General features: G+C 47.9%; 1 protein-coding gene across 3 annotated transcripts in view; it reads left to right on the plus strand.

The window, feature by feature from the left end:
- The window catches only part of LOC128686356 (succinate-semialdehyde dehydrogenase, mitochondrial-like), a 70,999-nt gene extending 55,041 nt beyond the window's left edge, over positions 1 to 15,958 (plus strand). For 2 of the 3 annotated variants that reach the window (XM_070085886.1, XM_053773200.2), the window contains exons 6-10: positions 3,799 to 3,942; positions 6,266 to 6,409; positions 6,948 to 7,106; positions 7,621 to 7,843; positions 15,565 to 15,958. In XM_070085886.1, coding sequence (XP_069941987.1) covers positions 3,799 to 3,942; positions 6,266 to 6,409; positions 6,948 to 7,106; positions 7,621 to 7,843; positions 15,565 to 15,767 — 873 coding nt within the window. In that variant the 3' untranslated portion in view covers positions 15,768 to 15,958. The remainder of the gene's footprint in view (positions 1 to 3,798; positions 3,943 to 6,265; positions 6,410 to 6,947; positions 7,107 to 7,620; positions 7,844 to 15,564) is intronic. The other variant, XM_070085887.1, reaches the window with a different exon arrangement.
- Positions 15,959 to 16,408: the final 450 nt, after the last annotated feature.

Raw genomic sequence — 16,408 nt, forward strand, 5'->3', positions numbered from 1 at the left:
GTGCCAGAGTTGCCTGTGTGTTCTGAGTGCCAGGGTTGCTTGTGTGTTCTGAGTGCCAGGGGTGCCTGTGCGTTCTGAGTGCCAGGATTGCCTGTGTGTTCTGAGTGCCAGGGATGCCTGTGTGTTCTGAGTGCCAGGGTTGCCTGTGTGTTCTGAGTGCCGGGGTTGCTTGTGTGTTCTGAGTGCCAGGGTTGCTTGTGTGTTCTGAGTGCCAGGGTTGACTGTGTGTTCTGAGTGCCAGGGTTGCTTGTGTGTTCTGAGTGCCAGGGTTGCTTGTGTGTTCTGAGTGCCAGGGATGCCTGTGTGTTCTGAGTGCCAGGGTTGCTTGTGTGTTCTGAGTGCCAGGGTTGCCTGTGTGTTCTGAGTGCCAGGGTTGCTTATGTGTTCTGAGTGCCAGGGTTGCTTGTGTGTTCAGAGTGCCAGGGTTGCATGTGTGTTCTGAGTGCCAGGGTTGCCTGTGTGTTCTGAGTGCCAGGACTGCTCGTGTGTTCTGAGTGCCAGGGTTGCATGTGTGTTCTGAGTGCCAGGGTTGCTTGTGTGTTCTGAGTGTCAGGGTTGCTTGTGTGTTCTGAGTGCCAGGGTTGCCTGTGTGTTCTGAGTGCCAGGGTTGCTTGTGTGTTCTGAGTGCCAGGGTTGTTTGTGTGTTCTGAGTGCCAGGGTTGCTTGTGTGTTCTAAGTGCCAGGGTTGCTTGTGTGTTCTGAGTGCCAGGGTTGTCTGTGTGTTCTGAGTGCCAGGGCTGCTTGTGTGTTCTGAGTGCCAGGGTGCCTGTGTGTTCTGAGTGCCAGGGTTGCTTGTGTGTTGTGAGTGCCAGGGTTGCCTGTGTGTTCTGAGTGCCAGGGTTGCCTGTGTGTTCTGAGTGCCAGGGTTGCTTGTGTGTTCTGAGTGCCAGAGTTGCCTGTGTGTTCTGAGTGCCAAGGTTGCTTGTGTGTTCTGAGTGCCAGGGGTGCCTGTGCGTTCTGAGTGCCAGGATTGCCTGTGTGTTCTGAGTGCCAGGGGTGCCTGTGCGTTCTGAGTGCCAGGGTTGCTTGTGTGTTCTGAGTGCCAGGGGTGCCTGTGCGTTCTGAGTGCCAGGATTGCCTGTGTGTTCTGAGTGCTAGGGTTGCCTGTGTGTTCTGAGTGCCAGGGTTGCTTGTGTGTTCTGAGTGCCAGGGTTGCTTGTGTGTTCTGAGTGCCAGGGTTGCCTGTGTATTCTGAGTGCCAGGGTTGCCTGTGTGTTCTAAGTGCCAGGGTTTCCTGTGTGTTCTGAGTGCCAGGGTTGCCTGTGTGTTCTGAGTGCCAGGGTTGCTTGTGTGTTCTGAGTGCCAGGGTTGCTTGTGTGTTCTGAGTGCCAGGGTTGCCTGTGTGTTCTGAGTGCCAGGGTTGCTTGTGTGTTCTGAGTGCCAGGGTTGCCTGTGTGTTCTGAGTGCCAGGGTTGCTTGTGTGTTCTGAGTGCCAGGGTTGCTTGTGTGTTGTGAGTGCCACGGTTGCTTGTGTGTTGTGAGTGCCAGGGTTACTTGTGTGTTCTGAGTGTCAGGGTTACTTGTGTGTTCTGAGTGCCAGGGTTACTTGTGTGTTCTGAGTGCCAGTGTTACTTGTGTGTTCTGAGTGCCAGGGTTGCTTGTGTGTTCTGAGTGCCAGGGTTACTTGTGTGTTCTGAGTGCCAGGGTTACTTGTGTGTTCTGAGTGCCAGGGTTACTTGTGTGTTCTGAGTACCAGGGTCACTTGTGTGTTCTGAGTGCCAGGGTTACTTGTGTGTTCTGAGTGCCAGGGTTACTTGTGTGTTCTGAGTGTCAGGGTTACTTGTGTGTTTTGAATGCCACGATTGCTTGTGTGTTCTGAGTGCCAGGGTTGCTTGTGTGTTTTGAGTGCCAGGGTTGCTTGTGTGTTGTGAGTGCCACGGTTGCTTGTGTGTTGTGAGTGCCAGTGTTACTTGTGTGTTCTGAGTGCCAGGGTTGCTTGTGTGTTCTGAGTGCCAGGGTTACTTGTGTGTTCTGAGTGCCAGGACTACTTGTGTGTTTTGAGTGCTAGGGTTGTTTGTGTGTTCTGAGTGCCAGGGTTGCTTGTGTGTTCTTAGTGCTAGGGTTGTTTGTGTGTTCTGAGTGCCAGGGTTACTTGTGTGTTCTTAGTGCTAGGGTTGTTTGTGTGTTCTGAGTGCCAGGGTTACTTGTGTGTTCTTAGTGCTAGGGTTGTTTGTGTGTTCTGAGTGCCAGGGTTACTTGTGTGTTCTGAGTGCCAGGGTTACTTGTGTGTTCTGAGTGCCAGGGTTACTTGTGTGTTCTGAGTGCCAGGGTTACTTGTGTGTTCTGAGTGCCAGGGTTGCTTGTGTGTTCTGAGTGCCAGGGTTACTTGTGTGTTCTGAGTGCCAGGGTTACTTGTGTGTTCTGAGTGCCAGGGTTACTTGTGTGTTCTGAGTGCCAGGGTTACTTGTGTGTTCTGAGTGCCAGGGTTACTTGTGTGTTCTGAGTGCCAGGGTTACTTGTGTGTTCTGAGTGCCAGGGTTACTTGTGTGTTCTGAGTGCCAGGGTTACTTGTGTGTTCTGAGTGCCAGGGTTACTTGTGTGTTCTGAGTGCCAGGGTTACTTGTGTGTTCTGAGTGCCAGGGTTACTTGTGTGTTCTGAGTGCCAGGGTTACTTGTGTGTTCTGAGTGCCAGGGTTACTTGTGTGTTCTGAGTGCCAGGGTTACTTGTGTGTTCTGAGTGCCAGGGTTACTTGTGTGTTCTGAGTGCCAGGGTTACTTGTGTGTTCTGAGTGCCAGGGTTACTTGTGTGTTCTGAGTGCCAGGGTTACTTGTGTGTTCTGAGTGCCAGGGTTACTTGTGTGTTCTGAGTGCCAGGGTTACTTGTGTGTTCTGAGTGCCAGGGTTACTTGTGTGTTCTGAGTGCCAGGGTTACTTGTGTGTTCTGAGTGCCAGGGTTACTTGTGTGTTCTGAGTGCCAGGGTTACTTGTGTGTTCTGAGTGCCAGGGTTACTTGTGTGTTCTGAGTGCCAGGGTTACTTGTGTGTTCTGAGTGCCAGGGTTACTTGTGTGTTCTGAGTGCCAGGGTTACTTGTGTGTTCTGAGTGCCAGGGTTACTTGTGTGTTCTGAGTGCCAGGGTTACTTGTGTGTTCTGAGTGCCAGGGTTACTTGTGTGTTCTGAGTGCCAGGGTTACTTGTGTGTTCTGAGTGCCACTTGGGTTCTGAGTGCCACTTGTGTGTTCTGAGTGCCAGGGTTAGGTGTTCTGACTTGTGTGTTCTGAGTGCCAGGGTTACTTGTGTGTTCTGAGTGCCAGGGTTACTTGTGTGTTCTGAGTGCCAGGGTTACTTGTGTGTTCTGAGTGCCAGGGTTACTTGTGTGTTCTGAGTGAACAAGTTTTGCTTTAAAAGGAATGTGTGTTTTAGTTAGCTCACTGGTGTTCAGATAGCATCAGTGTTCACTAGAGTCTTGGAATTAACAAACATGCGCTGGTGGATCTAACCTTCCTTATACTCTCCCTAGTTAATATTTCTTAAACGTACTGTATAAGATTTATAAGCCAGCTTTAGTGTTTGTGTTGTTGGTTTTAATACAATTTTTTTTCAGTATCTGTATTGCCGCACTCTTACGAGGTGTCGGGTCAGCTGGTAAATGTCAAATTTTTGACTGATATCCAGTCTTTTGTCAGGCAGGTTGTAGGTTATTCTTTTAGCCGATATAACCTGCAAGGAATCCGACAAACGCTGGTCATGATGCTCACGACACATACAAACACAACTAAATGAGAAGCTTGTAGAATATTTCTTTCTACATCAGTACACTTCTGTTGTGTAAGTAATATTTCATTTGAATTCTTCCTGAGGTGTGTGAGAGTGTGGGCGTGCCGGTGGGCGTGGTCAACGTGGTACCGTGCTCGCGTGGGCGTGTACAGCAAATAGGAAGTCGTCTGTGTGAATCACCCAAGGTCCACATCCTCTCTTTCACCGGATCAACCGCAGTAGGAAAGGTAATGCAAATTACCAGTCTCTGTGCACCAGAACACATATGATTGCTTACTTTTAGCTCTGGGTGGAGCAGCAAAGTGTCTATGAAAGCCGGTATATCCTAAATTTCAGATTTTTCTAAACTTTTTCTTTTACATACCCGCAGTTTCCATGTTCATTAATACATTATTTTCAGTCTATTGTAAAAAGATGTTTACTGTAAAAGATTATGGGGAGGGTAAATGACTCTGTTTGTGCATAGCGAGGAACGAGCGCAGTGAATAACCCGGGGCTTGAAGGAGGGTAACTAGTCCGGTTATATTAATTATAATTATCAGCAGTGGATTGAAGACTTATTCCTAAGTGTTGGTGAGTGAGACTGCTGGTGTGGGAGGAGTGATGGTGAGTGGTGCTGCAGGTGTTGGAGAGTGACCCCTGCTGGTTTTGTAAGTTTTGGAACAATGTTGAAAGAATGTTGTAGGAGCAGTGTTGGAGCAATGTTGAATAAATGTTGGAGGAGCAGTGATGGAGGAGTAGTGTTGGAGAAGCTGTGTTGGAAGAGCAGTTTTTGAGCATTATTGGAGGAGCAGTGTTGGAGGAGCAGTTTTGGATGAGCAGTGCTGGAGGAGCAGTGTTGGAGGAGCAGTGCTGGAGGAGCAGTGTTGGTGGACCAGTGTTGAGTAGTAGTGTTGCACGAGCAGTGTTTGAGGAGCAGTGTCAGAGGAGCAGTGTTGGAGAAGAAGTGTTGAAGGAGCAGTGATGGAAGAGTAGTGTTGGAGGAGCAGTGTTGGAGGATCAGTGTTGGAGCGGTGGTGTTGGAGGAGTAGTGTTGGAGGAGCAGTGTTGGAGGAGCAGTGTTGGAGGGGCAGTGTTGGAGGAGCAGTGTTGGAGGGGCAGTGTTGGAGGGGCAGTGTTGGAGGAGCAGTGTTGGAGGAGCAGTGTTGGAGGGGCAGTGTTGGAGGAGCAGTGTTGGAGGAGCAGTGTTGGAGGGGCAGTGTTGGAGGAGCAGTGTTGGAGGAGCAGTGTTGGAGGATGAGGTCTGCTTGTGAATGCCTGGCCGCTGTGAGAGACGTGATTTATCTATATTTTATTCATGAAAAAAAGCGTTAAACTCGCATGGGTCACAGTGCGGAAACTTTAACCAGTGATGAAATATTCTCGCCGCTTTAAACAAGAGAAAATACTGTCCTTTTTGGTGCATGGAGTGTACGTAAATGGTCTCCCAAGTACACTCCACGGACCCACCCACCGCTGACGCCCAGCACGGGGGAATCCGTCCGTGCATATTTTGGAATCGTAATGATTCATGGGGGAGAGAAAAAATAAATTCCCGTCCTGGGAGCAGTGGGAATCAGTAACAGCTGACAGTCAATGTAGTTTATTCTCGATATATTTCTCCAGTTTTTTCTGGAACTGTCAGTGGGACTCGTTGTGCTAAAGTGATCCCTATTTAGGACACCACAGCACACTCCTGACTCTAATATAACTCCACAATTATATATATATATATATATATATATATATATATATATATATATATATATATATATATATATATATATATATATATATATATATATATATATATATATGTCGTGCCGAATATGTAAAACTGGTCAATTAGCAAGAACTCATTTAAAATTAAGTCGTTTCTAAAATTTCCTCTTTTAAGTTTAAATTTTTTTTCATTTATGGAAATGTAACAATTAATAATTTTGTACCAAAAGTACCTTAGAAAACTTACCTAACCTTATTATAATTAGCGCAATTTAATTTAGCCTAATCCAGCTAAAGATATTTTAGATAAGTTTACAATAATTTAATAATAAACAAACTTAATGAAATATAGTTTTTTCGTTAGGCTCAGAATGAGTTTTGCGAAAGTATTGCATTGAAAAATTTTCGGTTGCTTTATTCGGCAAGAAGAGCATTGCTATTTAAGCCAAAATCACAAGGTTTACCTATTCGGCACGACATGTTGTCCATGGTAGTGGGCAATTATTTGGGTTATTAAAGAGACTAGATAAAACAGGGGAGCCATGAGCGCCTGATTAACCAGGCTGTGATGAGAACTCGTAAGGCTACATGTTGTAATAGTTATCACTAGAGGTCTACAAAAGTTATGTTCGAGTTACAGGGTGAGTTGGCTTGCCTTGACACTAGCAGTCTCTCTCTCTCTCTCTCTCTCTCTCTCTCTCTCTCTCTCTCTCTCTCTCTCTCTCTCTCTCTCTCTCTCTCTCTCTCTCTCTCTCTCTCTCTCTCTCCCACAGTGGCCGAACACTCGCTCCAGGGCCACAGGGTGAATGGATTTGCTGTGTCAGCAACGGTATGTGTCTCTCTCCACAGTGGCTGTACTCGCGCTGCGGGTCCACCTTGAAGAAGGTGTCGCTGGAGCTGGGAGGAGATGCTCCCTTTATCGTCTTCCCCAGTGCCAACATGGACACTGCCATCGCTGGCACCATGGTCTGCAAGTTCCGCAATACCGGACAGGTAATTGTACTCTTTCCTCATCTTTCCTCTTGTACTCCAGCATTCGGATCACCTGAAGCTTACACTGCTGGTAGCGTAATGAGCACTAGTCAGAGAGAATGTAGAAACCCACTCGGGGGCGTAAGTGAAACAAGGTATGAAGAGGGGAGCCTGAAATATTCAAGTTAAGAAATGTACAACCTCGAATTCATTTGTTGTTTCATTTCCGTCTCCAACTAGGTTTCTCCATTCCCATCTAATCTTTCCAAAAAGAAAGCTTGCCTTCAAAACTGCTAAGTAATATCTTGTCTGGTGATGTTACTGAGTGACGCACCTCCCTAATGACCTACTTGTAAATGTATATCACTACAATTATATACCTACAATTATGTTAATAAGACATAATATGCGTTTATGGCATTTTACTGAGTCCACCAGCGATTTTATCAATTGATAAAGCCCCTAGCGGGCGAAACGTCTTCACAATAAAATGCCTTACACTGTGGAAGCGAACAAAGGTCGCAGTCTATGACAACATACGTCTCCCTGGTGTGTACAGACTTGCGTCACGGCCAATCGTATCTTCGTCCACGAGAGTGTCTACGAGGAATTCGTGTCACGCCTGGCCAAGACCATGGACTCTGAACTCAAGGTGGGGAACGGTCTCGACCTCGGCGTCAACCAAGGCCCTATAATCAACCAGCGACAGCTTGAACGAGTCAGTACACACCACCAGTCTTGCAGACTCTATCATACCATAGTTAAGCTTTCTTTGTAATAAGCAGATGTCTATTTTGATTTGACAACTAACCCACAAATGGGAAATGAAAGCTGGTGTAGGTCCCAGAGGGACCGAAAAGTCGTCAGCTTTTTATTTCCACTTTGTGAGTTGAGAATTTTTCAATTACGATAATGTAACTTTATTCTTCCCCATGTGAGATGTTTGATATTAATCTGTAATTATTTCAAAGAATTCCACTGAGATAGATCCGGTTCATTTATCATGGACAATATGAAGGAGGGGTGTTAATGATGCAGTTTAAAAACTGTAGTGTAAAGCACCCTTCTGGCAAGACAGTGATGGAGTGAATGATGGTGAAAGTTTTTCTTTTTCGGGCCACCCTGCCTTGGTGGGAATCGGCCAATGTGTTAATAAAATAAAATAAAATATGATTCTTAGTAACATTTGGGTTCACAATCCTGGGTTCACTCGTGGCTGTGGCACCTAACAGCTGGATAAGATGGTGAGGGAGACGGTGTCAGCTGGGGCGCAGGTGGTACGGGGCGGGGCTAGTCAAGGAGGTCTCTACTACGCCCCAACACTGCTCACCGGCGTCACCCCTGATATGGCCCTGGCCAAGAACGAGATATTTGGCCCTGTGGCTCCCATTATCAAGTTCAGCACGGAGGAGGAGGTGGTCAGTCTGGCCAACACCACGGACAGGGGACTGGCAGGTGAGTCTTCATGGTAGTGTATTTCCCACCTCCGAAACTGAAGCCCGACTAGCTAGTTTTCCTAAATCCCTTCTTAGATATAACCACATTTACTCTCCTACTGCAAGTTAAACCCCCAAAACCACTTGCTTCCACTTTGATCCAACACCTTGACACTTGTTTGCTGGATGCTCACTTCCCTGTCTCTCCACAATTCACATCCCATTATCAGCTTTCAGTAAAGCTGGATGAAACTAATTGGTTTAGCGCTTTCCATTAAAATAAATCTAATAATCCTTCCATCCGTAAACAGGAAGTCCTCTTCACCTAACTCGATCCAACCAAGATTTATATACACTTTGGTCAACCTGTCTTCCATCCTTTCTACACGACCAAACCCCCCTTAACAACCTCTGTATATCATTGCCATTTTATACCAGCATGTAAATAATACTCGTTTTATGGCATTTTATTGTGAGGGAGTTTCGCCCACCAGGAACTTTATCGTCACTAGTAATAAAGTCCCTAGTGGTAGAAACGTCTTTTCGATTAAATGCCATAAACCACGTACTGTGTCTTATTTATATAAACAACCCATCTTCTGCTTCCTTATTAACATATTCAACAACACTACAGCAGCTTTTAATGTCTTGACTCGTTATTCACACTCGTTGTTGTAATCACTATTTTCCTTTTAACCTTCTTAATGCCACACTCACTGTCTCACTGTCTCACTCACTGTCTCACTCACTGTCTCACTGTCTCACTCACTGCCACACTCACTGTCTCACTGTCTCACTCACTGTCTCACTCACTGCCGCACTCACTGTCTCACTGTCTCACTCACTGTCTCACTCACTGTCTCACTCACTGTCTCACTGTCTCACTCACTGTCTCACTCACTGTCTCACTCACTGTCTCACTCACTGCCACACTCACTGTCTCACTCACTGTCTCACTCACTGTCTCACTCACTGCCACACTCACTGTCTCACTCACTGTCTCACTCACTGTCTCACTCACTGTCTCACTCACTGCCACACTCACTGTCTCACTCACTGTCTCACTCACTGTCTCACTCACTGTCTCACTCACTGCCACACTCACTGTCTCACTCACTGTCTCACTCACTGTCTCACTCACTGTCTCACTCACTTTCTCACTCACCGCCACACTCGCTGTCTCACTCACTGCCGCACTCACAGCCACACTCACTGCCACACTCACTGTCTCACTGTCTCACTCACTGTCTCACTCACTGTCTCACTCACTGTCTCACTCACTGTCTCACTCACTGCCACACTCACTGTCTCACTCACTGTCTCACTCACTGCCACACTCACTGTCTCACTCACTGTCTCACTCACCGCCACACTCACTGTCTCACTCACCGCTACACTCACTGTCTCACTGCCACACTCACTGTCTCACTCACTGTCTCACTCACTGTCTCACTGCCACACTCACTGTCTCACTCACTGCCACACTCACTGTCTCACTCACTGTCTCACTCACTGTCTCACTCACTGTCTCACTCACTGTCTCACTGCCACACTCACTGTCTCACTCACTGTCTCACTCACTGCCACACTCACTGTCTCACTCACTGTCTCACTCACTGTCTCACTGCCACACTCACTGTCTCACTCACTGCCACACTCACTGTCTCACTCACTGTCTCACTCACTGCCACACTCACTGTCTCACTCACTGTCTCACTCACTGTCTCACTCACTGCCACACTCACTGCCACACTCACTGTCTCACTCACTGTCTCACTCACTGTCTCACTGCCACACTCACTGTCTCACTCACTGTCTCACTCACTGCCACACTCACTGTCTCACTCACTGTCTCACTGCCACACTCACTGTCTCACTCACTGCCACACTCACTGTCTCACTCACTGTCTCACTCACTGTCTCACTCACTGTCTCACTGCCACACTCACTGTCTCACTCACTGTCTCACTCACTGCCACACTCACTGTCTCACTCACTGTCTCACTCACTGTCTCACTGCCACACTCACTGTCTCACTCACTGCCACACTCACTGTCTCACTCACTGTCTCACTCACTGCCACACTCACTGTCTCACTCACTGTCTCACTCACTGCCACACTCACTGTCTCACTCACTGTCTCACTGCCACACTCACTGTCTCACTCACTGCCACACTCACTGTCTCACTCACTGTCTCACTCACTGTCTCACTCACTGTCTCACTCACTGTCTCACTGCCACACTCACTGTCTCACTCACTGTCTCACTCACTGCCACACTCACTGTCTCACTCACTGTCTCACTGCCACACTCACTGTCTCACTCACTGTCTCACTCACTGCCACACTCACTGTCTCACTCACTGTCTCACTGCCACACTCACTGTCTCACTCACTGCCACACTCACTGTCTCACTCACTGTCTCACTCACTGTCTCACTCACTGTCTCACTCACTGTCTCACTGCCACACTCACTGTCTCACTCACTGTCTCACTCACTGCCACACTCACTGTCTCACTCACTGTCTCACTCACTGTCTCACTGCCACACTCACTGTCTCACTCACTGCCACACTCACTGTCTCACTCACTGTCTCACTCACTGCCACACTCACTGTCTCACTCACTGTCTCACTCACTGCCACACTCACTGTCTCACTCACTGTCTCACTGCCACACTCACTGTCTCACTCACTGCCACACTCACTGTCTCACTCACTGTCTCACTCACTGTCTCACTCACTGTCTCACTGCCACACTCACTGTCTCACTCACTGTCTCACTCACTGCCACACTCACTGTCTCACTCACTGTCTCACTCACTGTCTCACTGCCACACTCACTGTCTCACTCACTGCCACACTCACTGTCTCACTCACTGTCTCACTCACTGCCACACTCACTGTCTCACTCACTGTCTCACTCACTGTCTCACTCACTGCCACACTCACTGCCACACTCACTGTCTCACTCACTGTCTCACTCACTGTCTCACTCACTGCCACACTCACTGCCACACTCACTGCCACACTCACTGTCTCACTCACTGTCTCACTCACTGTCTCACTCACTGCCACACTCACTGTCTCACTCACTGTCTCACTCACTGCCACACTCACTGCCACACTCACTGTCTCACTCACTGTCTCACTCACTGTCTCACTGCCACACTCACTGTCTCACTCACTGTCTCACTCACTGTCTCACACACTGTCTCACTCACTGCCACACTCACTGTCTCACTCACTGCCACACTCACTGTCTCACTCACTGTCTCACTCACCGTCTCACTGCCACACTCACTGTCTCACTCACTGTCTCACTCACTGTCTCACTCACTGTCTCACTCACTGCCACACTCACTGTCTCACTCACTGTCTCACTGCCACACTCACTGCCACACTCACTGTCTCACTCACTGCCAGACTCACTGCCACACTCACTGTCTCACTCACTGCCACACTCACTGTCTCACTCACTGCCACACTCACTGTCTCACTGCCACACTCACTGTCTCATTCACTGTCTCACTCACTGCCACACTCATTGCCACAATCACTGTCTCACTCACTGCCACACTCACTGCCACACTCACTGTCTCACTGTTACACTCACTGTCTCACTCACTGTCTCACTGTCTCGCTCACTGCCACACTCACTGTCACACTCATTGAAACACACTGCCACACTCACTGCCACACTCACTGTCTCACTCATTGCCACACTGTCACACTCACTGCCACACTCACTGTCTCACTGCCACACTCAGTGCCTCACTCACTGCCTCCCTCACTCACTCACTGCCACACTCACTGCCACACTCACTGCCACACTCACTGCCACACTCACTGCCACACTCACTGCCACACTCACTGCCACCCTCACTGTCTCACTCACTGCCACACTGTCACACTCGCTGCCACACTCACTCACTCACTGCCACACCCACTGCCACACTCACTGCCACACTCACTGCCACACTCACCGTCTCACTCACTACCACACTCACTGTCACACTCACTGCCTCACTCACTGCCACACTCACTGCCACACTCAATGCCACCCTCACTGTCTCACTCACTGCCACACTCACTGCCACACTCACTGTCTCACTGCCACATCCACTGCCACACTCACTGCCACACTCACTGTCTCACTACCACACTCACTGTCACACTCACTGCCTCACTCACTGCCACACTCAATGCCACACTCAATGCCACCCTCACTGTCTCACTCACTGCCACACTCACTGTCACACTCACTGCAACACTCACTGTCTCACTCACTGCTACACTCACTGCTACACTCACTGTCTCACTGCCACACTCACTGCCACACTCACTGTCTCACTCACTACCACACTCACTGTCACACTTACTGCCTAACTCACTGCCACACTCACTGCCACACTCACCGCCACACTCACTGTCTCACTCACTGCCACACTCACTGTCTTACTGCCACACTCACTGCCACACTCACTGTCACACTCACTGTCTCTCTCAATGTCTCACTCACTGTCTCACTGCCACACTCGCTGTCTCACTCACTGTCTCACTCACTGCCACACTCACTGCCACACTCACTGTCTCACTCACTGCCACACTCACTGCCACACTCACTGTCTCACTCACTGTCTCACTCACTGTCTCACTCACTGTCTCACTCAATGTCACACTCGCTGCCACACTCACTGTCTCACTCACTGCCAGACTCACTGTCTCACTCACTGCCAGACTCACTGCCACACTCACTGTCTCACTCACTGCCACACTCACTGTCACACTCACTGTCTCTCTCAATGTCTCACTCACTGTCTCTGCCACACTCACTGTCTCACTCACTGTCTCACTGCCACACTCACTGCCACACTCACTGTCTCACTCACTGTCTCACTCACTGTCACACTCACTGTCTCACTCACTGTCTCACTGCCTCACTCACTGTCACACTCACTACCACACTCACTGCCACACTCACTGTCTCACTCACTGCCGCACTCACTGTCACACTGCCACACTCACTGTCTCATTCACTCCCACAGTCACTGCCTCACTCACTGTCACATTGCCACACTCACTGTCTCACTCACTGCCAAACTCACTGCCACCCTCACTGTCTCACTGCCACACTCACTGCCACACTCACTGCCACCCTCACTGTCTCACTCACTGCCACACTCACTCTCACACTCACTGCCACACTCACTGTCTCACTCACTGCCACACTCACTGTCTTACTGCCACACTCACTGCCACACTCACTTTCTCACTGCCACACCCACTGCCACACTCACTGCCACACTCACTGCCACACTCACTGTCTCACTCACTGCCACACTCACTGTCACACTCACTGCCTCACTCACTGCCACACTCACTGCCTCACCGCCACACTCACTGTCTCACTCACTGCCACACTCACTGTCTCACACACTGCCACACTTACTGTCTCACTCACTGCCACACTCACTGCCACACTGCCTCACTCACTGCCACACTCACTGCCACACTCCCTGTCTCACTCACTGCCACACTCACAGCCTCACTCACTGCCTCACTCACTGCCTCACTCACTGCCTCACTCACTGCCTCACTCCCTGCCACACTCACTGCCACACTCACTGCCTCACTCACTGCCACACTCACTACCCCACACAGTGCCACACTCACTGCCTCACTCACTGCCACACTCACTACCCCCTACACTGCCACACTCACTGCCACACTCACTGCTCACTCACTGCCACACTTACTACCCTACACACTGCCACACTCACTACCATACACTGCCACACTCACTACCTCACTCACTACCTCACACACTGCCACACTCACTACCCCACACACTGCCATGCTCACTATCTCACACTCTGCCACAATCACTACATCACACACTGCCACACTTACTACCTCACACACTACCTCACTCACTATCTCACACACACTGCCACACTACCTCACACACTGCCACACTCACTACCTCACACACTGCCACACTCACTGTCTCACACACTGCCGCACTTACTGTCTCACTCACTGCCACACTCACTGCCACACTGTCACACTCAATGCCACACTCACTGTCTCACTCACTGCCACACTCACTGTCTCACTCACTGCCACACTCGCTACCTCACACAGTGCCATACTCAATGCCTCACTCAGTGCCTTACTACCTCACACACTGGGTCACTCACTACCTCACACACTGGGTCACTCACTACCTCACACACTGGGTCACTCACTACCTCACACACTGGGTCACTCACTACCTCACACACTGGGTCACTCACTACCTCACACACTGGGTCACTCACTACCTCACTCACTACCTCAGGCTCCTATTTTTTCTCCTTCAGACACATCTTGGTTCCCATGCAAGCGAATCTTTTCCTTTGCTTTGTCATCTACGTTTAGTAACTCCTCAACATATTCTCTCGTCTCCAGTGCCTACAGTGCCTCCAGTGCCTCCAATGTCTCTAGAGTCTAGTGCCTCCACTTCCCCGAGTGCACCTAATGTAGCGTTCTACTGATAGCTTTGCTTTAATAATAATAATAATAATAATAATAATAATAATAATAATAATAATATTATTATTATTATTATTATTATTATTATTATTATTTTATTATTATTATATCTATTATTATTATTATTATTAATATTATTGTTACGATTTTATTATTAGTATTATTAGTATTAGTATTATTATGATAAATTATCATGATGGAAGTCATCCAGCGCCCAGAAAATAGGAGGTAATTAGATTTGATCAGAGGAAGGGAAGGATAGTTTCAGTTCCTTGGATTAAGAGCTCTTTAAAAGCTTCAAGACACCACCCCCTCCCCCCCCCTTAAAGAGATGACAGATGCGGGACAAGATGAAGACAACGTCGGTGTCTTCACGTTACTTGACGGAGACTCCAGTCGTCATCATTCTTGGTGAACAATGACATATTTTGTGTTTAGAACATAATAAAATTGTAATAAAGTTGGTAGAATTACCGACAATATGTAAAGTAAAACGACACAAGTGCAACTAATGTGACATTTATTGTGGCAACGTTTCGCTCTCCAAGAGCTTTATCAAGCCATTACCAATTAATGGCTTGATAAAGCTCCTGGAGAGCGAAACGTTGCCACAATAAATGTCACATTAGTTGCACTTGTGTCCTTTTACTTTACAACATAATAAAAAAAAAGTCCCTCAAATGAACATAATTTATATAGACAAAAAAAAATAAGGATTTAGAAATGTCTTTTTCAGACCGATAAAAATAAAGGCAGGAAGCGACAATAATTGTCTGGAGGGAGTTCCGGGGGTCAACGCCCCCGCAGCCTGGTTCATGACCAGGCTTCGTGGTGGAGCGATATCTGATCAACCAGGCTGTTACTGTCGGCCGCATGCCCAGCTGACAGGTGCTGACTTTAGGTGCCTGTCCGGCTCCCTCTTGAAGACAGCCAGGGATCTATTAGTAATCCCCTTCTATATGTTGGGAGGCAGTTGAGTAGTCTTGGGCTCCTGACACTTATTATGTTGCACCGCTTGCTGGGTCTTTTGCTTGGTAGGGAGTGATTTCCGTGTGCAGATTTAGGACTAGTCCCTCTACGATTTTCCAAGTATATTTTATGATGTATAGTTAGTGACTCCTATAAAAATTCTACAGCCCGTCATTTTAAAAGTAGTCCGAGCAAAATGTACTTCTACCTTCCATGTCCCCCCCCCCTCACAGGTTACTTCTACTCGAACGACCTGAGTCAGGTGTGGAGGGTGGCGGAGGCTCTGGAGGTGGGCATGGTGGGTGTGAACGAGGGACTGCTGTCCACCTGTGAGGCTCCCTTCGGAGGCTTCAAACACTCAGGTCTCGGCAAGGAGGGTTCTAAACACGGCCTCGACGAGTACTCCAACCTCAAGTACATCTGCTTCGGTGTCTAGTTTCCCAGAGCTCAACTTGGTCAACCTCAGACTTCTTCGCTGCTTAAGGTTCATCGTGAAGACCATGAAGCTCTACTCTACTCTACTCTACTCTACTCTACTCTATCTTTATTATTAAAAGCAACACTGTACTGTAGCACTTCTTATTAACAATCGGACGTACCAACGCAAAGTAAAAACAAGCGAGTAAATGTTTGTTTTTTATCCTAAATTCAAAGCTTCTAATATCTTCCTTTATAAAAAATAGCCTAAAATAAATAACAATATCACAAGATAAACCTATGACATCTGCTGTTTTTTTGGAATTTCATAATAAAAAAAATTAAAATAATAGAGAAAAGAGTCAAGTTCAATTATACACCACAAGTGTTTACTCTTCAGAGTATATACACAGAATTTACTTTATTGATGGTGTAAAGGACGTGCAGCCCTGATGGCATTAGTGTTGTTGATACAGGCTTTAAACCAAGTAAATCAACCACAGCAACACATTATAGTAGGTAAGATGTGAGGAAAGAGGGTGAACAAGGTCATCTGAACTGTGTGACGGCTACATTCTTCTGGAGAGACATTTATTAAGTGATCGATGGTGAATATGTTCCTTATTTTAGATCAGCCTACCTTAATGGAGAGTAGAACAC

The sequence above is a fragment of the Cherax quadricarinatus genome, chromosome 17 (genome assembly GCF_038502225.1).
Source record: "Cherax quadricarinatus isolate ZL_2023a chromosome 17, ASM3850222v1, whole genome shotgun sequence".
In the NCBI taxonomy this organism is placed as follows: Eukaryota; Metazoa; Arthropoda; class Malacostraca; order Decapoda; family Parastacidae; genus Cherax; species Cherax quadricarinatus.